We start from the raw sequence: 22,288 nt of genomic DNA on the forward strand, positions 1-22,288 counted from the left end.
GCACTCAATTTCACTTACGAGCATGAAAAGAAGGGTCAGGATTATATTTGTACAAACCTGGCAGCCCAAGCAAAAGGCATTCTGTATTGTCCAAGCCGGCTACATATTTGCTTAGCTGTCCTGTGCACCTTCTGGGCTGTCTAAGGTCAGAAATAAGAGAAAAGGCTCATATTAATTCAAATTGACATGGACCCACCCAGAACAATAATTCCCCATCTTACCGATATAAAACATCAATATTCGAGGGCAAAACAACAAACAGGCATAAAAGCAACACAACATGCAACAGCTACCCACTTTCCAAGACCTAAGCTTTTCTTAAAGGCTTTTTGTTGTTGTCTCATTAATTGAGCCTCCATCCATATATCAGAAGACAAACAAAATGGATGAAGGGCACATTTCGCACCAAAGACCTTTATTAGGAAAATTTTATGCAGTTTAACACGAATATCCTTTCACACACCAGGCAGACACTCTATTCTGAGAAGTTAATTCTGGATACAGTTGACCTTTTTACTCCCAAGATAAGGAACGAGTCACTAGGAATCAATGCAATTAGTCTACTGCAGGCAGGAACTGCTGTTTGCACAGGTACTGAGAGATGATGAAGGTGATAAACTGCCTACGGAGTCTAAACAAGCTGTAAAATGCTAGCTGGATGCTCATCCCTAGGGAAACAAGATGCTGGAGGATTTATCCACACCATCAGAACATTACTTGGATACAAAAGTAAATGCCATGTACAACGGATCAACTCTTCATAAATACACTGTCGCTAGAAAGCTGCTAATGAACTGTGCCACAAGCACTTTCCATCTCTGGACCTCAGTCTTTTCATTTATAAAATGAGAGGACAGGATTAGAGCAGTTGCTTCCAAACCTTTGGATTTGATGATCCAGAAGTTTGGATGATCAATGTAGGGTTGCCAACTTTTAATTCTGTCACTTAAGGACACTAAACAAAACAATTTTTAAAAATACCCTAGTAGTTAATAAGCCGACATTTCATGAAAGAAAAAGGTTTGACATTTAAAAAGCAGGAAAGACAAAAAAATCAGAATAAAGGAAAGCCCTTGTAACTGAATTTACATTTAGGTTCACAGAACACTCACTATCTCATCTATTTTGTCATTTCAAGGTTGTACAGGGCGCTAGGAGTGAGGAGAAAGTGGCATTTGCTGATGATCCAGGGTTGATTAAGCATTTATCTTACTTTGATTAGCAAGCAGAAATTAGTTTGTCATGCAAACAGAACATAAATGTAAGGGGTAAAAATGACACACTTGTGTAGTATGCATACTTGTGTAGCATACGTTATTTTCAGAATAAATAACATGCTCATAAGTTTTTTTTTCTAGAAGGGTCATTTGACAATGTCATTTAAAATATCAGTAAAAGGCAAATTCTATATTCCATATAAGCTGAAATATTAAGAAGTAGTCTGCATAAATACCTTCACTGGGTCTGAATTTTTGATGTAGGGTTCTGCACAGTGTGTAATGTTTCCCTGCAACACCTTCTCAATTCGTGCAACTAGAAAAATTTCAGGATGTGGATTCGTTACTGAGAAAATTCCCTGGAAAAAAATTCTTCCATTAGACTTTTTCATTTAACCATGTGCATATAATTATTTGGTTAATGATTCCTAATAGGGTATTTAGTATAGAATATTGATACTCAACCTAGGATCATGCCTAAGACCCAAGAAGTAAATGACATTTCCTTTCATGCAGTTTTCAAACCCAATGTCCCTTTCAAAATGGTATTTGTGTCAACAAGTTTACATCTATCTCTCCCCAAAGAGCAAGTGTCATCATTGCTGGTTAGCCTCTTCTGCTTGGCTGTTTATAAGTTGTATTCCTTAATCTAATTGCCACAGTGCATCATTTGGCTTAATTGGCATATACAGAAATAGTGCACATCTCAAGTGGAGCTGGATATGTAATTTTAAATGCAGCTGTGCATAACTCCAAAGAATTTTACTCACCTTTAATTAATATTATTTGTACCTAAGAAAGAAAAAAAACAGTATACTGATCTGTCATAACATATAAGCTAAATCAACCTATAGAAGACATCTTTTTGCTGCATTTAAAGAGTTCTGCAGCTTTCACTGTCCAGGTAGGGAACAGAAGATCCAAAACTCCTTTTGTCCCTACACACTTCATTTGATGGTACTGATGTCAATGCAACCAAAGTTGCCTGAAATTTATTTGAATGTCTGTGGTACAATCATATCATCCCCTGTCCAGACAGACTCCTTCCAAATGCAAAATCCTCTAACCTGCTACTTTGGTATATTGGTTGTTTAAAGGAGTACCATGCAAATTGATTTGAGTGGAGCAATCCATCAGGGGGCCTCTACCAAGTTTTAATTTTCTACTTGGTACGTTATCAACTGTGATAATAAAGTGCTTTCCAATTTTCAGAGAGTTTCAGACACATTATCTCATTTGTTCGTGAGGGTAGACAGGGCAGAATAGAAGTGTAAGAGGCTAAGTCATTTCTCCAAAGTCAAATGGTTTGCAAGGATCCCAGATAATGACTGATTCAGCTTTGAATTCCCAAGCTGCAAGCATGAGAACAAAGCAGTGGAAAACTGCTCAGGGGTCAAATTTCCTGGGTTCGAATTCTGGCTCCACCATTTATGGGTTCAGGCAAATCATAATCTCTTTAAGTCTCATCTATGAAATGAGGATGATATTAGCTATATCCAAAACTTACATGCATTCAATGAACTAATGCACGTAAGGCACCTGGTTTATTATTAGGGTGGCCCATCAAAGTGTCTCAAAGTCACAGAGTGTGACTTCTGGTATTTCCAAGAACATGCCACTGGAGCAGTGAGATGAGGCTGGAATCCTGCCTGAGCTGCCCCTGCAGAACATATGCAGAGCACTGCACCTTGAGTGCAATCTTACGCTTACTGCCACATAGCTGCGCTGGATACTTTTTACCATATCATTGAGCCTTCATAGAAACCCTCAAATGCAGGTACTGCTATATACACATTTTACAGATTAAGAAACTGAGACTCAAAAAGTGAGGTTCAGTAGATAGAGAGGATGGGAGCTAGGGCTTTCAGACCCACAGAGCCTATTCTACACTGGCTTTCAGCCTTGAGGTCCACTCATCCAACGTCCCACGTGGATAAGGCTAATACTAGAATAGCAATGTTGACATTTACTGAGCACTTACCATCCCCTATTCCCAGTAATCTAGGCATGTCCCCTATGTTGATGCCAACAATGAGTATGATTTTAAAATATCTGGCAATAGGTAAAAGCCTGCTATTTTCACTTGTTTGTCTCTGATCACTGCTACTATGACTAGCAGCCATGCTGTATGGAGGGCACACAGCGTGCTGGGCGCTCTCTGGGGTGTCACACCTTGTTTGAGCCTCCAACAGCCCTTGGATATAGGAACTAACATTACCATCATTTTACAGATGAGGATCTGAGGCACAGAGATGTTCGTTTTTAACTGACCAGAGATTCCAATGTGAGAGGACACCCCTTGGGGCTGTTTTGCCTTTTCTTCCATTAGCTTCTAGCCCTCCTTTCCCATCAAAGATGCATGAGTGTGCACCCTCCTCTTTTATTTTTAATGCAATTATATTGAGATATATTATCTATTCATATATCATATACTCATCCAAAGTGCACAATCAACGGTTCAAAGTATCACCATATAGCTATGCATTCATCATCACATTCTATTTTAAATATTTTCATTACTCCAAAAAAAAAGTAAAAAAGAACAATAGAGTGACTCTTACCCATTTCATCAGCCCCTCCCTGAAGAGAATGAGCCATCTTCATCCACTCCCCAGGTCTAGCACATACATAGACCCCAGGGTATGGTGAGATGTGGGGGGTGTTCTCACTTATTTACCATCCCAACAACTGCTTTCCCCTTGCTGGGTGCCCACAGAGCCATGGGCTGGCAAACCCTCAAGAGTCAAAGAGCTCCCCTCTACCTCCAGCCTAAGATCAGAAAAAGTCTGACTCTGAGGGGGAAGAGGAAGGGACTCAGTTCTGTCAGGGCATCTGGGAACACACTGCCAGGCAGCTAAGAATGAACTGACTGATCACAGTAGCTATTTGGTGTCAGGGAGGGGCAAAACCACTACCTGATGGACCCTACTTTCTTCTTTCCCTGTGGTCACTCTGCTGTTCCACAGGAAGCCACTTGGGAGAACAACTCTAAGAAGTGGGTGGTGTAGGCCTAGAGCAGCCTCCAAACAGTCATCATCCATCTAGCCTTAAGAGCTGCTTCTTCCTATAGATAGTGTCACTACATACATAGCCTCTCAATGGAAGGGACAGAGCTGCCAGACATCCCATTCTGGGAACACTGGGGAACTGGGATGTTTCCCTCACTCTGTGACCATGGGCAAGTCACTTGGCTATTCTGTGCCTCAGTTTCCTCTGTAAAATGGGCAGAGTGATAGTACCCAATACCTTACCAGGTTGTGACAAGGTTAAAACAACTTATCAAATTAAGTACCTACAGAAATATAATGACAACATGTGCTCAAATTGTTGTTATTCAGTAGCAAGAAATCAACAAATATTGTAAAATTACTGAGGTGAAACCAGTGATCAGACCTTCCACCTTTTAGCTTCTCTCCAACAAAGTCCTCCACAGGATAAGAATTTGAGAAAAAGACTACTTTCTGGTATCTTTAAATGATCTGAAAAAGGGTGCTGAGTGATAAAGTCACGTGGTGCTTATGTCCATCTTTCTCACCTTTTCACCTCTCATCTGTTTCTTTGAGACCCCTCTCCATTCCCACATCTTCTGTGCAGTCCTCTAAGTCAACTACTGATCACTGATCCCTCCCCTCTAGTATCACTGTGTTATATAGTTCAGCATTTAATTCCATTTCAATATTGTTGATTCAGTGCTTTCAAACAGAAAAGCACTGTTCAAACCCCACCTGACTTTACCACTACCAGCCGTAGAATGATGGACAGCTTACTTAACCTCCCTGAGCTTCAATTTCCTCATTTTTTAGTATCAGGAGATACTAAAAAAATGCTGATTTTCTTTCTCATCTAGATTATAAATTGGATGACATCTGCAACCACAATTTACAGTTGTTCCATTAAACATACAGCTGAGTATATTAAAATAATATAGTAAATATATCACTGTCCATAACATCATTTGTATTTAATATTCTGGGGGAAATTTTTAACCTATAATCCATTAGCAGGTTCTCAAAATACTCATAATATGTTATTGTACTTAAAGGCATATGCTATTTTAGTGGAATGTTCACATATGTGAAAACTGTATCTAAACAACAAAATTAGTGGTCACAAGGGAACAAGGGGAAACAGGGAAAAGCTACTACAGATCTACAGCCTCAGAGGAGTGATAATATGCATTAAGAAGTTTCCCCACCATTTGGCAATCTGCATCCATGAGCATAAACTTTGACCCTGAAAATTCCACTGTTGAGAAGTTTTTCTAAGATAATCCAGCAACCGAGCTAAAATGTATGCACAAGGATTTTCAATGCAGCAGTATTTAAGATATCTCAAAATGAGAAATACCCTAATTAGCTAAATCAATGGAATACCATATTAACTAATAAGGATGTGGCTGATCTATAGAAATTGATAAAGGATGATAAACGCGACATTGTAAGATAAATGAAGTAGCTATAAAAAGCATGAATGATATCATCTTTTAAGAGCATACAAAATGTATGTCTTTATATGTAGAGATATCTAGAAAGATATTCACCAAAATGTTAATAGTTATTGTTTACAGGTGGTGATTTTTACCTTCTTTATACTTTTCATGTTGCTTGAATTTTTTACATAACTATGTATTCATCTTTATAATCAGAGAAAGTAACATTTCTATTTTAGGAAGAAGAGGTCTCCTTACAATGTGAGCTGCTTTGTTCTTATGCCACTCCCCCACTTTAATTCCATACTATGCTCTAGTTTTCTTTCAGCTGCAAAAGTCTAAAGGGCATACCAGCAATTCTGTTCCCTCTGTCTTGTTAAGGCCTCTAGTCTTGTCAGAATGTCAAAGAAACAGTAGGGTTTTTCTAAAAGGGATTCTTCGCATCAGGTAGGACAGAACAAAGTAACTTTACAGCTGTGACATAAGCAGTTCCCTCTCGCTGTTTTTCAACTGAAATCCCTTAACAAGGGTGTATAAACAGTCTTTATGCTCCTTTAAAACTACCTACTCTGGGGTGCAAGGGTAGTTCAGTGGTAGAATTCCCGCCAGACATGTAGGACACCTGAGTTCAATTCATGGTCCATGCACTTCCCAACAAACCAACCAACAAACAAAAATTCAACACATGGTGCTGCAATAACAGGTTACTCACGTGGAAAAAATAATGAAATGTGACCCCACCATACACCATACAAAAAACCAAAACAAAACAAAAAAACCCTACCTACTTATAACGGGCATGGAAATTAGGGGTGGGAGAGTTACCACAGGGCTAAATCTACTTCAAGAAAACAAACTTGGGGAACCTATTGCCTTGCTCAGAAGTAAGCACATGGGTGTGTATGTTTATCTGTATTCCATCTTACAAAATACTTTCTTTGGGTCTCATATCATGATCCTATTGGAAATGTTACTTCACTAATAAATTACTAGCATTGGTTTCCATTTTTTCCCTCCAAATTCAGTCACCAGAAAAATACATATCGACAGACCTTCTAAAAGAAGGAATGCCCATGAAAACACTGTTCTAAAACTATGAAGCAATCCATGCAGCTTCCATTTCTTATTCTGAATGCGCTAAAAGGCTGATGATCATCCTTTACCTGCTTTATGTAGCGTAACTGACATTCAGCAATTCCGTGAATGAAAGACTCCGGTGAAGAGCCCTTTGGGTTTCCATCGCTGGGCAGCTGGCCTGAAGTACCCCACAGCATTTCACGGACAGATGGAGGATTCAGGTCTATGTGGAAATCAGCTGAAATCTTACAATTGTTCTTTACATCAAATAAGGCAAGATTGATAAAAAAAGGTTCAACCTGGGAATGAAAACAGTTATATTTTTAAACTAAGACTTTTGGGGGCTGAGGGAGGGGGAGGGAGGTGGGACTCTTTTTTTCAAATACGTCATTTTTTTAAAATCAGTCAAGCTGCAATGATTATGGCTCCTTTCTAGCTTCCCTTGGTAAAACTGCATTGTAGCTCATCTGCATATAAGAAGGAGCATTCCAAAATAACAGATTTATCAACTTTTAACTTTTATCAGGTATAAATAATTTCACAAGTTGTAAATTCAATATAAGACAACGAGTAGAAGCCAGAAGTTATATTTAAAGATAACTGTTCTATGAATAAAATTTAATTCTCCATATGTATACTAAACTTACGTAAAAAGGAAATGCTGATATAATACAGCAGAAATGAATCTTCATTTTTTGATATGTTACAATTTACTGGACTGAACGTTTCATAAAAGCTAATATCAATCAACACCAAACTACTTGTCAAAAGCTTTGTCCCATCAGCAGTTTTGGAAGACATGATTCCTTTCTACAGATGGCATTTGAAAGCTGGTCACAAAAAGAAATTTCATGCCAGATGGCATAAAGATTAACCCTTTGCACACTAGTGCAAATGTTAGTGTATTTCATTCCCATTGTAAGGGAATCATTCATCATTCTGGATATTTTTTTAAAGACAAAACTAGAACCAAAAACTAAAGATGAAGATAAAATAGAATCCCTTTTAAGATTTAACATTTATAGTTTCAAGTCTTTCTGAGCAACTCAGATGATCCGCGACAGGTAGTAATTAGAATTTCTCTACAGAACGAATTGAATCCCACTCTATGAGAACAGTGAGCGAGCCACAGCTGAATGCACAGCATCTGCATCCCAGCATGGCTTTGGTGTTCCTTATTCATGGATATGATCCAATTACACAGAAGAAATAATTTTTTCTATTAAAATTCAGAAATGTGAGGACTTTCCAGGTTCTAGGGACATGTCCCTCTTGAATATCAAGGGCCTACTATATGCTGCTATTCTGAAAAGGTAAGACTTTCACGAATCTTCTCAAGATGAGAATATGTTCTTACTTTGGCAAAAGACAGAAATTACGAAATTCTCCCATGTCAAATTTATTATACTATGTACAACTGGAATTTTCATCCAACAAATTAGTTCTCAGTCATTAAAAAGGAGGGCATTTCTTTAATGCGCTAGCTCAAAAGAGATAAAAGGAAAAGTCATACATACATTTGTAGGTGGTCCTTTTACATTGTCTCCAACTTGGCCCAAGATATTGAAAGTTAAATCATGGCAATTTACCAGGAAACGCTTGTTGCACTTTTCTTCAAATGGCTTTATATCAGGTTCAATTCCTGAGAAGTCCAACCTCTACAAAACAGATATGTATCATTGTGTAAAAATATATAGGAAGCATATCAATATACACCTATAAGTAAAAATGGCAGAGTCCAACTCTGTTTATTCTTCATTTGAACTTTAGGTGTACATTTAGCAAGCCTTTGGGGAACACTTATGCTGAGGTACAAACAGTGACAGAAATCTTGGAGGTAGATGATGAGAACCTTGTTTCCTTGAAGCAATGGAAAGCTCACCAGATGATACCATGACCTACAGATCCCTACATGACATGACTACCTCCATGAAGCCTGATTTCATCTTCTACCATTCTTGCCTCCCCTCACCCGCTCTGTTCTAGCCATACTGCCTCCTTGTTTTTTCTCCAGCATACCAAGTACACTTCTACCTCAGGGCCTTTGCAATTACTGTTCTCACTCAGGGACCCTGTTCCTCCAGGTAGCTGCAGGGTTTGCTCCCTCACTTCATTCAAGTCTCTGGTCAACTGTCTCTTCCAAAGAGAGAACTTCCCTATCTCCCTACATAAAACCACATACCCCCTGACAGTCTATACACCTCCTTTTGCTGATTTTCTAATATTACTTTTTTGAGTCTATTTTTTTTCATATGGGCAAGCTCTGGGAAATGAACCCGGGTCTCTGGCATGCCAGGCGAGAACTCTGCCACTGAGTCACCATTGCCCTTTCGTTTTTTTTGTTTTTGTTTTTGCTTTTCTGCCTAGGCAGGCACCGGGAATCGAACCCGGGTCTCCAGCATTGTTTTTGTTTTTAACGTTACTTTTTAAAGTTTTATTTAGCTGTTTATTGTCTGTCTTCCCACAAAATGTGTGCTCCACGACGGCAGAGATTTTGTTTCCTTTATGAGCATACAGGAGGCAACACTGACAGGAATTGGTGAAGGAGGCATCAAGAATAACACAACGGTCTAACTTGTGAGATTGGATAGTGATGTTATGAACTTGGTTGTGAAATTAAAATGAAGAGCAGATTTTGGTGGGGGGAACAGTATAAGTAGGGGTGATGAGTTCAGTCTGGCACATGTTGAATTTGAGGTGATGTGGGTAGGTAGCTGGAAAAAATAGAAGAGGTCTGGGTTGGAGATCTACACTGGAGTCAGTGACATCTAGGGTGAGCAGGTGGGCAAGGCTGGATCCCTGGGGACCACCTACGTTTAAATGATGAGCAGACTGAGAGGCGTCTGCTTAGGAAACTGAAAAACACTGAGCTCAGCTTCTAAGAGAGCTGGGGGATATAGCCTGGCTGCCAGAAGAGTTTATTATTTTTTTCTTTAGTATCGGTATTTCAAAATAAAATTTTTAAAAAATGTATTGTTGAGTCAAGGAATTCCTCTTCGAGAGGAAGGAATGTCTTCCTCCTCAAAGAAACTCCTAGAAACCTTGTTCTCAGCTCACAAGGCTCAAGCAATCTAAATTCATCTGTTCATTCCAAATGTTGGAACAGACTTACATTAGGTTCACAAATGGGAGGGGGGAAGTATAGGATCTATACTATACTTTTGTTAAGGCCAGAGACATGGGAGGTGGGAAATGACTGGGTGAATTTTAGTAGAATTATAGTGCCAATCTGGAAAAATCAAGCCAAGAAACACAGAATTTTCTTCAGTTACCTGAACAAATCAAGCCAAAACAGGTTTCATGCCTGTAGAATCTTGGATAATTATAACTGTCCTAACTTAGGCTATATCACTGATAAAAATCCTCCTTAAAAGAGTTTAAATATCTGTACCCCAAAGCATGATTTTTTTCTGAGTCTATTTATCTACAAAAGAAAAACAAATGTGTGGAACAAAGTATATTACCTGTAAGCATAGTTTTGTTTTCCTCTGAGTCTATCTATAAAAGGCCTACAAATGTGTATAAATAGACAGCTCCCTCCTGAACATTTATCTCTCTATGGAGCCAGTGGGGGCAGGCCATTGCCATGGAGATCAATTCTAATTTCTGCCCTTTTATCTTCTTCTCCCTTCTGTCTGAGACAAGTGGAATATGAAGAGAAATGAATCAACCACCTCAATCCCCCAAACCCTTTCCCTTCTGAGACCTGATATGAGACCTGAGAGGACAAATGTTGAAACACATGGCCTTCCCCAGTAGTTAAAAGTTTGAACCACTCCCTCCACTGAGCCAGTGCATCTTTATTCTCTAAAGTTTGGTGGTGGAAATCATGTCTCCAAACACTGAACTGTAGTCAAAAAGAGAAGGTTGAAATTATGGGGTGGCGCTTCACCTACGAAAGGTACTTAACACATATAGAATGTGTTTCTCGGTGGTAAAACTGCCTTCCATAATCAACATTAAATTAAATTTTCTGTCCTTAAAGCTTCATTGCAATGTGAATTTTTCACTCACTGATAAAAACTCAAACGTAAAATCTGTTCAGTTCCATGACCACAAAAAACACTACATTACAATTTTTTAAAGCCACTGGATTTGTTTCAACCACAGTCAATTGGCTCCTTTGTATAAAATGAAAGAGCCTGGTATGTCCAATTAGAGCCCAATCATCTGGGAGAAATCAAAGGGCATAGAAGCCTGGAACAAGCACGTTTCTGAATGAGAATCTTAGAACTTAAATTTCCAAGACCTGCTATATTCTTATTTTTTAAATCACATAACTTACACTGGAACAATATAACACTGCTGTGGAATAAAAGAAAATGAAAAAAAAATCCATTTTCCCCAAATTACTATTTTTTTCATGTTATATATCATTAAGGAAAAATGCTTGCTTAACTTATAGACAATGTATTTTTCTACTTCAAACTAAAAAATTTAAGTTAGGATATAGTTTGTAGCAAAAGAGAAAGATGCAAGAGCAACAAAAAAAATTAATCTTCTCCAAACTATTTTAAATTTTTATGATACATTTTCATTAAGGCAAAAGACCTATAATGCTTATACCATGGTGTATATACTTCTTTATTTCAAAAAAAACCAAAGATTTAAATTAGGACTCTCATGTAGAAAAAGGAAACAGGGGAAAAATCCACCTTCCCTCAAATAATCTCATTTTCTTGTGAAATATTTTCAGTTAGGAAACATGTTCCTAACAGTTTTATACTGTAAACTTTTCCTATTTTAAACAAATCAGAGACTTGATTAGAAAATGTTATGAACTTAATATTAACTGGATATATCTTAGTATAAAAAGTACCTCTTATGAAAGAGGTTAAAATATACATATAAACATAAACCAGCTCTTTCCTGCACCACCCTCCATTTAAAAAAGGATTAAGCCAGACATGAAAATTATCCCAGTTCTAGAGGCCCACATTTAAAAGTGGAAAATAATCATGTCTCATATGGCTTGGTGTTCTTTACACTGCAGATATTCAATGCCACGAGATCACAGTTGTCTTTAGTGGATTAAAAGAGTGCTGAAGCCATTTCTAAGAGTTTTAAAGTTTAAGAATTTTTAGGAGATAAAGTAAAAGAATACAGGGAACTGAGGGAAAAAACATATATTCTGTCCCAAACTATTTGCATGTGGGAAATTCTGAGTGAAAAGCTCATTGTTAAGCTGCCTGTTTGAAGTGAGTAAAACAAATATAAAACAACTTACATTCCCTAGTGGTACAAAAATCAGTGATTCAACTTTTTACAGATGTAGTTTCTGAATAAGCAACAATTCTAGGACAATTAGAGGAATCTTTAATACCTGAACTTCCGAATCAAAAGAAAAGAGATTTTGTCTTCCATCTCCTCTACTGAGTTTGTTTAGCTGCTCAGTTTCTCGTCCATACTAAAATGGAAAAAAATATGAATACATAATAGTATACTAAATATTACTTCATTTCTTCAAAACAGTATTGAATATCATTTAATTGCATACCATTTCAGTATATAGTTTATGTGAATCAGAATCTGACATAGTCTCAAAAATATACCATTCTCTATTTCTAAGTATTTAAGATGGATAAAGGATAATTCCTCGGCTAGGGAGTGATGTATCACATTACTATGATGCAGGATAAGTTAAAGATCAAATTCTTGTACTTTCTGTGCTTTTCTCACAATGCCAAAATATTGTTTTATACACAGTAGGTACGAAAAGGGAATCTAAGAAACTTTGGATATGAAAGAGAAATAAAAATGAATATACTGCTATTCAATGTATCTATGAGGATAACCATGGAATACTGCATACACTTCTGATTTCCTCAGGAAAGACATAATGGGCTGCAAATCCTAGAATGACACTAAAGGATTATCCTGAAATTTCCAAAATCATAGAAAGCCTAAGTAGGAGACCCAGAGTGTGCTCTTAGATTCTGGAACATAGCTTTCAAGCTTGAGTGAGGGGGAAATTTAAAATAAAAAAAAGGAACTCCTAAATTTGTTTGATTCAACAGTCCAGGAAAAGGAATAAAGTAAAAACATAAATATGTTAGGCAGGGGTTTAAATGAATAAATTTTAATCTATTGCAAAATAAAATGGACTCTATGAAGATAGGCATGCTAATCAACTTCTACACTTCAAAATTGGTTCGTTTCAAACTCCAAAGAACAGAGTAAATAGCACAAACTGTGTCTGCTCACCAAAATCGCTATCTCATGAAATCATTCATATACATACATATCTACACATATATTTTACATATAGAGAGAACACAGGATTTTCATATGAAATAAACTTACATAAATCATTAGATTGAATGTCACATGTATGATCTGCATCAACAACCCTTTGAAAGAATATTTATTTTATGAGTGATGTATAGAAATAATTATAAATTGCAAAAGAAGTTGATAAAATTAATAGTCACAAAAACTTGGAAGGACTTCCTGGTGACTAGAAAAAAAGGCTTTCCATACTGGAAACTAGCACTTACGAGTCTGCCTTTAGGAGTGTAACTTCTCTTTTACAATCTCTAACCCAATTCACTAATTCACTGTGGTCTTTACCTCAGAAATGACATTGACAAATGGAATCCAGCATTAAAAATTTAATAGCTAATCCTGTGTTGTCTCAGTTGAAGGCAAGTTCCATAAGAAAGATATACCTTCATCAGCTCTGGATGCATACTCCTCTCCAAACTGGCCATGATGTTCTCAGCTTTTCCCTGGCTGCTAGTTTCATCATCTGAAAATTCATTAAAAGCAGATGTTTCCAAACCTTACAGATCATTACTAATCACCTATGAAGAATACCCTAACTATCTCTCCCACTCCGTCCTCTCTACTAGATTTATTGCAAAGAATTTTGATTTTGAATGCATAGGGAAAACTTTAATGGACTTTTGAAAATCTGCCATAAATTTCCTATCAGTTTTAGTCTGGTTGTATTTTATGTGTCAAAGCCCATGCAGCATAAACTCTTAAAACTATCTATCAATGTCCACAGCCACTTTTAATGAAGAAGCAGGTCAACATTCAAGATTAAGAGCTCTATAGTCACCCTACACAAAGGACATCCCCATGGATTAAAGATGAGAGCTTTACTTCAATAATGAATCATTTAAAAATTCTGACCTTGTGCCGATTCTACTGTCTCCTTTTTCTCTTGCACTAAACTGTCGGTATTGATCTGAATAATCTTTTTCAAAGTTATCAACCACTCCTCCATTTCCTGCTCAGTTTCAGCAGCCAGATAATGGCTATACTTATCTAACATCTTGAGTTCAAAAGCATGACGACGCATTTTGGGGCACTAGAGGAAAAAAGAAAAAAGTGTTTAGTTAGCTTAGTTGATCTTTTAATATTAGATTTTGTTTGCTTATTTTTCACCTCAGTTCAGCACATATGTGCATCAATGCTTTCATGAAATAATTATTTCTTTCAACAAGAAATGTAAGCTCAAATACCTCAGCACTAATCTCAAACATCATTTTTTGTTCCCTTTATTACAGAGCACAGAGCTATATGCACAAAGTTGGCATAAAATCCTACATGTTGAATATTATCATTTTAGGGCCTCTTGACATTCTTTACAATTAGAAGATGAAACTGCCACCATAGAAGTAAAGGAATATTTTATTTTTTCATTCTGCTTAAAGTTTTCTTTATATATTTATATATAGTTCTCAAAACTGGCTCTTAAAAACAAGATTAAGTGTGACCTGAAATAAATTTGATACTTACTTTATAACATACCATAAAATCCATTACAGATACATAATTCACTTTAATATACATAATACGACATCTACATAATAGCTAAAAGACTGCAGTTGGTTCATGTTTAATTGTGGCTCTCAGGAAAAAATTGACCAACGCCAAATACTAGCACCTAAGGAAAACAAAAGCCTCCCCCTTTCCTCAAACATAACGACAAATTATTTTATATTATCACCCATCCCCTCTTCCAAATACCTCAGCACTAATGTCAAGAAAGGCCTCATGAATCCATGTTCTACCACATGGTCATTATTCAAATTCCCCTAAGAAAGTTCCTTTTTCTCATCTTCAAAGTATAATAAAGGATGAAATTAAACTGCTGTAGCAAACAGCTAAAGATTTATGTATTTAAAAATATTTGGGATGGGGGGTCATAAACAGATGGGTAAAGCACATCCTGGGAGCACTATAAAGACAGATCAATCTGGACTAGAGCTAACTGAGAAAATCTGGAAACTGTATTGTGTCCTCTTTGTTCCACTAAGATAAGAAAGCATGTATAACATGATCTATGAAGACATCTTCTAGTCTCCATAGGTCTCTATAATTTTTAAAGTGCTTTCTCATTTGATCCTCAGGACAATCTTATTTTAGAGTTCAGTGACATTATTAATCCCCACTTTATCATTTTGAAAATGAAGACTCAGGTTCGTTAAGGATGTTGAAACAAGATCTCCTGCCTTCTCATCCGACCAGCTCCTCCTAGTCCACCACACCACCTGGCTCTGTAGTAATAGCTCTTATCTCTCCGTCAACTGACTTCCTATTTAGATGGTCTCTCTGCTTTGTGGTTCTTATTGACTTTATTCATGCCCCCTCATGAATTAAAAAGTAAAATCCACAAACATCTGTTAAGCTCCTACAATATGTGTAACACTGATGTTATAGGGGTATAAAGAAATGAATAAGATATGGTCCCTGAAATCCAAAAAGGAACATGAAGAATGAACCATAAATTAAAGTGTGATTCAATTATATGTTAGAGGAAAAAGCAAAGTGGTAGCACAGGAGAGGCAGAGCTTAATTTCACTTGGTGGGCATGAGGGTTGGCGGGGGGGGGGGGATGATATATAGTAGACGTGGCATTTGAGCTGAGTCTTAAAAGATAATGCCCAAACAGGAACAGAAGGAAAAAGTATATGCCAAACAACAAAAAATATGTAAAGAAAGCCAAATACATGAGAAACCCCAAAGAGTACTCAGCCTGGTGTGGCTAGAACACAGAATATATAGGGGAAGGGGGGATGAGGTTAGAAAGTATGGTAAGACCAAATCCATGGGGGCGGGGGCTGCAATTACCTAAGGTAATAAGTCAAGAGCCAAAGGGCTTTGAGTAGAGAAGTGAAGGACCCAATCTATGTCTTAGGAAAACAGTGTAAACAATGAACACTGGAGCAGGACAACCAATGGGAAAGCAGCACTTTAGGTAAGAGAACAAAAGGGTGAACCAGAAAAGGGGTGATAAGAATGGAAATAAGGGACAAGGTTCGAGAGGCAAGGTTCGAGAGGCCGGAAGATTTGGTAAACAGTTGAGTATCGGCGTGGAGAAAGAGTGGGGCACTGAAGAGGATTGAGGTTTTTAGTACAGATGAGATTTTTTGTGTGTGTGGATGGAGATGCCATTAACGAACATAAAACAATGATGAGGCTATTATTAGCTCATCAATAATCCTCCTGGAGAAAGAGAATAATTACCTCCATGTTCCTACCTGAACAACGTCAATACATGCGTCCAAGTAGATGCAGCCTTTAGATTCTTTTGAATTTTTCTCATCTTTATAAGAATTGAGAATATATGAACCATCAGGAAGCTGAGTTAAGTAAAAATACCGTCTCTTGAATACCTATAAGGGGAAAGACGACCAATGACACATTTGTCACAAACATATATATAGCATTTGAACAGTCTCTTTGAGCTGAAAGGACTTGTGAGGCATTATATCTGGACAATTTTAGACAAACTGGAGAAGGTGTTAGGAATCATAATTATCTTATTTTTTAAGATGAAGAATTTGAAGTCGAATTATTTACCCCAGTTAATCAAACACCTAGAAAAGAATAATTAAAATTTGGTCACCACTTTAAAGTGCATAAAATAGTTTGACATCTGAATCAATGACCATTTCAGTATAGGATCCTTTTCCCATTAAATTGCAAACACGACTGGACTCTTGTAATTTGGTTCACATCACCACGCACTCAAAAGTAAGTAAGCACTCACATGACACATCTCTATCACATGTTACATCTCACCTGCTCATCTTAACTTATTCACTTACGCTGTTGCCAATGAACACCTTCTGAAAATGCAGCTTATAATGCACTAACAGAAGAAATTCTGAGAATCACTGGTTGCTTATCAGTTGTTGCTGAGTTATTTAGGACGCTTAGATTTGAATCCGTAGGCCCAACGGGATTACACTATTCACTGGGAGTTAGACTGTCTTAATAGTCAGGGAGCAGTCAACACTACAACTCACAGCAAAGCCCACAGGAACGGGGAAAAGGAGAAGACTGCCTGATTCATTCATGCTGCTTCACTATTCTTCCCTAAAAAACAGAGCCCTGGAACCAGAAGAAAGAGATGAGAAAAGGGCTTTAGGGGCTCTCTAATGAACCAATTGCTTCTTTCAATAAGTCACATATTGCAAGCTATGTCAAGATCTGTTGTAATGAGAGGTAGAGCTTATTCCAGTTGCAATTCCCCAGGATGATGGATCTAAAATCATGTTAGGATGGGAATGGGAAAAGAGACTAGGAAACAGGTGCTTGGTGATTGCTGGGGAAAAGCATTCCTATGCAACACGTCACAGAACTTGGCTTTAAGATTTAAGCTTGTCATTTTCAATCACCCATTTTATTATCCTACATGATCCCTCATTATTTTAAGCACTTTAGTTATGGAAAGAGTATTATTTGTCAAGATCATTCTTGTAAACTACTTAACTTCTGGCAAAGTACCTGAAATGTCAACAATTTGTTTCCTCAAAGCAAGAATAAGCAGAATATAGAAATATGTTAAGGGGTGTTTCTTTCTAAGAAAGTCAGTTAAAAAAATAATGCTTGCAGTTATTTTTCCTCAATTAAATATCATTGATTTTTTTTTTAATGAATGACAAAAATACACAAGTGTGAGGAACAGCCTAAGAAGTTAGACTGGTCAACACTGCAATTTCTATTTCAGGGAGTGGCCATGTGGACTATGTGGTTACAACAGAAAGGAATCCAAGCAGAAAACATCAGCTTGCTTTTCAATGCCAATCAAATAACTGTTATAGCATTAGGATGTGAGAGTACAGAAAGCATACATGTATCATGTCTCATATTTGATTCGTCCATATTTAAGTTTCCTTCAGTTATAACTAAAAAAAAAATCTAGACTAACATAAAGGGAAACGTTAATCAGAATGATAAATATTTACGTATGCTTGCTTGTTTTCATGGCACTTGTTTGGTTCACACCCGTTATTAAAATGATGGGAACAGAAGACATAAAATTACATACTTATCTAATTTCAAATGAATAAACATTAATTGAACACTCACTGTACAAGACATTGCTTTCAAAAAGTTATTGTAACAGAGGTAGAAAAGATGGCAGTGTAGGGAAGTATGGAATTTAGTTAGCCCTCTAGACCAACTAGTAAATAGCCAGGAACTGTCTGGAACAACTGGTTAGGGGATATCTGTGACCGGACAAAACATCATACCCTTTATAAGAATAGGTGGAAGGACCAAGATCAAGTTCAGAACTGCAAGTAAAGACTGCAAACTGGGGAGCAGGTGCCCCTCCCCCAATGGCATGGCAGGCTCTGTTGAAGACAATTGCCCGTGGGAAAAAGAAGCAAGGGAAGGTAACCCAGCTCCAATTGTGGTTTTGATTAACAAATTTAAACTGCTGAAAACAAGCTCTGAGCACAGACAAACCCAGAGCAAGTAGCAAAGTAACCCTGAGGTCTCTCCAGGCAGAGAAGAGGTGGGGCTGAGGAACAAAAAAAAAAAAAAGGAGGCTTCTGGAGTCAGCCAAAATCACAATTTTGGAAAACGACTGTACCCCAAGAAAAGGGGCACATGGAGCTGGATACCAACTCTGGCTCTTGACTAGAGAAATTTGATGGTAAGGGACTGGCTCTGAAAAGGGATTTCTTATTTTTTTCTTTAATTTTTTTCTGAGTATTCCAAGTAGCTCATAAGAGAAAGCCTCAGGCACTTTCAATTGTCAGCATTGACACAGACAACTGTGGAGTAAAGATATGTCTGACAGGCAAAGTAACTAGTCAGGTGAAGAAGATAATTCCCTAAAGGGCATCTCTTCTCCAAGAAAATGGAGGACAGGCCACAGCTCAAGTGGCAGCCCTCCATCAGACACCAGGGGCTGGAAAACAGAAAAAGCTTAAGCCTGCCTTCTACCTCAGCCTCTGCCTCAACCACACCTCTGGCAGGGGCAGGATCTGCTGAGAATTGTATGCAGGTGGAGAGAAAAAAAAAAGCACCACCTGCTGGGAAGGATAGGAAAAAGCACAGAGTCTAGAGGCTTTGCAGGAAACTCTGACAAAGTGCTAGGTCTCCTTGATACTGATAACCCTCCTCCTGAGGTCTTGGAATATCTGATTGGGGTTGATGATATCTGGGGAGATCCTCCTCTAAAGAAAGTTTCCATATAGATAGGGCAAGAACCAGAAAAACGAGAGATAAAAAATTCTGACCAGTTAAACAGAAGCTATGCTAGAGGTCTAGAATAAGTTGAATTGAATGCCAAAGAACAGACAGAGTACAAAACCAATCAACAAGAAAACCCTAGGTAAAAGAGCAAAAATGCCTTCCAAAATAAACTAATCAAGGAAATCAGATGTCCAGGCACCAGCAAAAAATAGTGAGTCACACTACAAAAAATGAAGATATGGCCCAGTCAAAGGAACAAACTAACACTTCCAATAAGAGAGAGGAGTTGAAACAACTAATTATAGATGTTCAAACAAATATGCTAAATCAAATAAAAAAATCAAAGCAACATACTCAAGGAAGATAGGGCAAAAAAGATGAAAGATATAAACAAGACATTAGGTGGTCATGAACTCAAAAAATTTAAAAAAACAAACAACAGAACTTATGGGAATGAAAAGCACAATAGCAGAGATGAAAAACATAATGGAGACTTCAAACAGCAGATTCAATGAGGCAGAAGAAAGGATTAATGGACTACAGGACAGGACATCAGAATCCTGCACACAAAAGAACAGGTAGGTAAAAGAATGGAAGAATACAAGCAGGGTCTCAGGGAACTGAATGACAACATGAAGCACATGAATATATGTGTTACAGGTATCCCAGAGTAGAAGAAAAGGGAAAAAGAACTGAAAGACTAATGGAGGAAATAATCATTGAAAATTTCCCATCTCTTAGGAAATACTTAAAATTACAGATCCAAGAAGTGCAGTGCAACTCAAACAGAACAGATCCAAATAGATATACTCTAAGACAGCTACTAACCAGACTGTCAAATGTCAAAGAGAAAGAGAGAATTTTGAAAGCAGCAAGAGAAAAGCAATCCATCACATACAAGGGAAGCTAGATAAGACTCACGCTCAGTCCCCGATATGGCACCATTATGGAGGTGATCAGCCTGCTACCTGGTGGCAGGTTGATTACACTGGACTATTCATCATGGAAGGAGCAGCAATTTGTTCTAATAGGAATAGACACATACTCTGGATATGGGTTTGCCTTCCCTGCACACAGTATTTCCACCCAAACTACCATCCATGGACCTACAGAATGCCTTATCCACCATCATAATATTCTACATAGCATTGCCCATGATCAAGGAACCCACTTCACAGCAAATGAAAGGCAGGAATGGACATATGCTCATGGAATTCTCTGGTCTTACCATGTTCCCCATCATCCAGAGGCAGCTGGGTTAACAGAATGGTGGAATGGTATTTTGAAGACCCAATTAGGTGGCAATGCTTTGCAAGGCTAGGGCAATGTTCTCCAGGAGACTCTGTATGTTCCAAATCAGCATCCACTGTATGGTACTGTTTCTCGCATAGCCAGGATTCATGGGTCCAGGAATCAAGGGGTGGAAATGGTAGTGGTACCACTCACTATCACCCCGAGGGATCTAGTAGAAAAATATTTGCTTCCTGTCTCTGAAACCTTAAGCCCTGCTGGTCTACAGGTCTTGGTTCCTGTGCTGGTTTGAAATGATGTATGTACCCTAGAAAAGCCATGTTTTAATCCTAATTCCATTTTGTAAAGGCAGCCATTTCTTCTAATCCCTATTCAGCATTGTATGTTTGAAACTGTAATCAGATCATCTCCCCGGAGATGTGATTTAATGAAGAATGGCTGTTAAATGGGATTAGGTGGAGGCGTGTCTCCACCCATTTGGGTGGGTCTTGATTAGTTTCTGAAGTCCTATGAAAGAGGAAACATTTTGGAGAATGAGAGAGATTCTGAGAGAGCAGAACAATGCAGCCACGAGAAGCAGAGTCTACCAGCCAGCAACCTTTGGAGATGAAGAAGGAAAATGCCTCCCAGGTAGCTTCATGAAACAGGAAGCCAAGAGAAGTAGCTAGCAGATGATGCTGTGTTCGCCATGTGCCCTTCCAGATGAGAGAGGAACCCTGACCGTGTTCACCATGTGTCTTTCCAGATGAGAGAGAAACTCTGACTGTGTTCGCCATGCGCCCTTCCACTTGAGAGAGAAACCCTGAACTTCGTCGGCCTTCTTGAACCAAGGTATCTTTCCCTGGATGCCTTTGATTGGACGTTTCTATAGACTTGTTTTAATTGGGACATTTTCTCAGCCTTAGAACTGTAAACTAGCAACTTATTAATTTCCCCTTTTAAAAGCCATTCTGTTCCTGGTATATTGCATTCTGGCAGCTAGCAAACTAGAACAGTTCCAAAAAGAGGAGTTCTTACCAGGAGACACAGTGATTCCATTGAACTGGAAGATAACACTGCCACCTGGCCCATGTTGGGCTTCTCATGCCACTGAATCAATGAGAGGAGATTACTGTACTGTCTGGAGTGATCGATCCTGACCATCAAGGGGAAATAGGACTACAACTACACAATGAAAGTAAAGGAGAATTTTCTGGGAACACAGAAGATTCCCTAGGGTGTCTCTTAGTACTACCATGCCCTGTGATTAAAGTCAATGGAAAACTGCAACAACACAATCCAGAAGGAATGCCAATAGCCCAGAAACTTCAAGAATGAAGGTTTGGGTCACCCCACCTGGCAAAGAACCATGGCCAGCCAAAGTGCTTACTGAGGGTAAAGGGAACATGGAATGGGCAGCAGAAAAAAGCAGTGATAAATATGAACCAAGACCACATGACCAGTTGCAGAAATGAGAACTGTGATTGTATGACTATTTCCTCCCTGTTTTGTAATGAGTATGTTTGTATTTGTACATAAGCAAGTATCTTGTTTTCCTCTTATCATGTGACGTAAGTTGTATTCTTTATGTTATGGTATTTAAGTTATAGGAGATGAAGTTTAGGTGTGAAAGTTACGTAAAACTTGCTCCCTATTCTGGAGAGATGTAGTGCATTTCCAGTTGTACACAGGACAGTTGAGTATTCTTAGGTGAACAATTGTGTTCTATTTGGAAAATAAGCATGTTTCAAGGTGATATGTATAGGTGCCAAGTTGACAAGGGGTAGACTGTGATGGTTAGGTTCTGGTGTCAGCTCGGTCAGGTGATGTGCCCAGGTGTCTGGTAAGACAAGCACTGGCCTGACCATTGCTGTGAGGATATTTTGTGGCT

At 38.1% G+C, this 22,288-nt stretch overlaps 1 protein-coding gene across 2 annotated transcripts in view; it reads right to left on the reverse strand.

Moving 5' to 3' along the window:
* Positions 1-22,288, reverse strand: part of DOCK11 (dedicator of cytokinesis 11) — a 218,988-nt gene that overhangs the window by 115,302 nt on the left and 81,398 nt on the right. For both annotated transcript variants that reach the window (XM_077146576.1, XM_077146575.1), the window contains exons 7-14: positions 16,215-16,349; positions 13,861-14,038; positions 13,392-13,471; positions 12,047-12,130; positions 8,241-8,381; positions 6,810-7,022; positions 1,454-1,576; positions 58-140 (exon numbers count right to left, since the gene is read on the reverse strand). In XM_077146576.1, the coding sequence (XP_077002691.1) occupies positions 58-140; positions 1,454-1,576; positions 6,810-7,022; positions 8,241-8,381; positions 12,047-12,130; positions 13,392-13,471; positions 13,861-14,038; positions 16,215-16,349 (1,037 nt within the window). The remainder of the gene's footprint in view (positions 1-57; positions 141-1,453; positions 1,577-6,809; positions 7,023-8,240; positions 8,382-12,046; positions 12,131-13,391; positions 13,472-13,860; positions 14,039-16,214; positions 16,350-22,288) is intronic.

The sequence above is a fragment of the Tamandua tetradactyla genome, chromosome X (assembly GCF_023851605.1).
Source record: "Tamandua tetradactyla isolate mTamTet1 chromosome X, mTamTet1.pri, whole genome shotgun sequence".
NCBI lineage: Eukaryota > Metazoa > Chordata > Mammalia > Pilosa > Myrmecophagidae > Tamandua > Tamandua tetradactyla.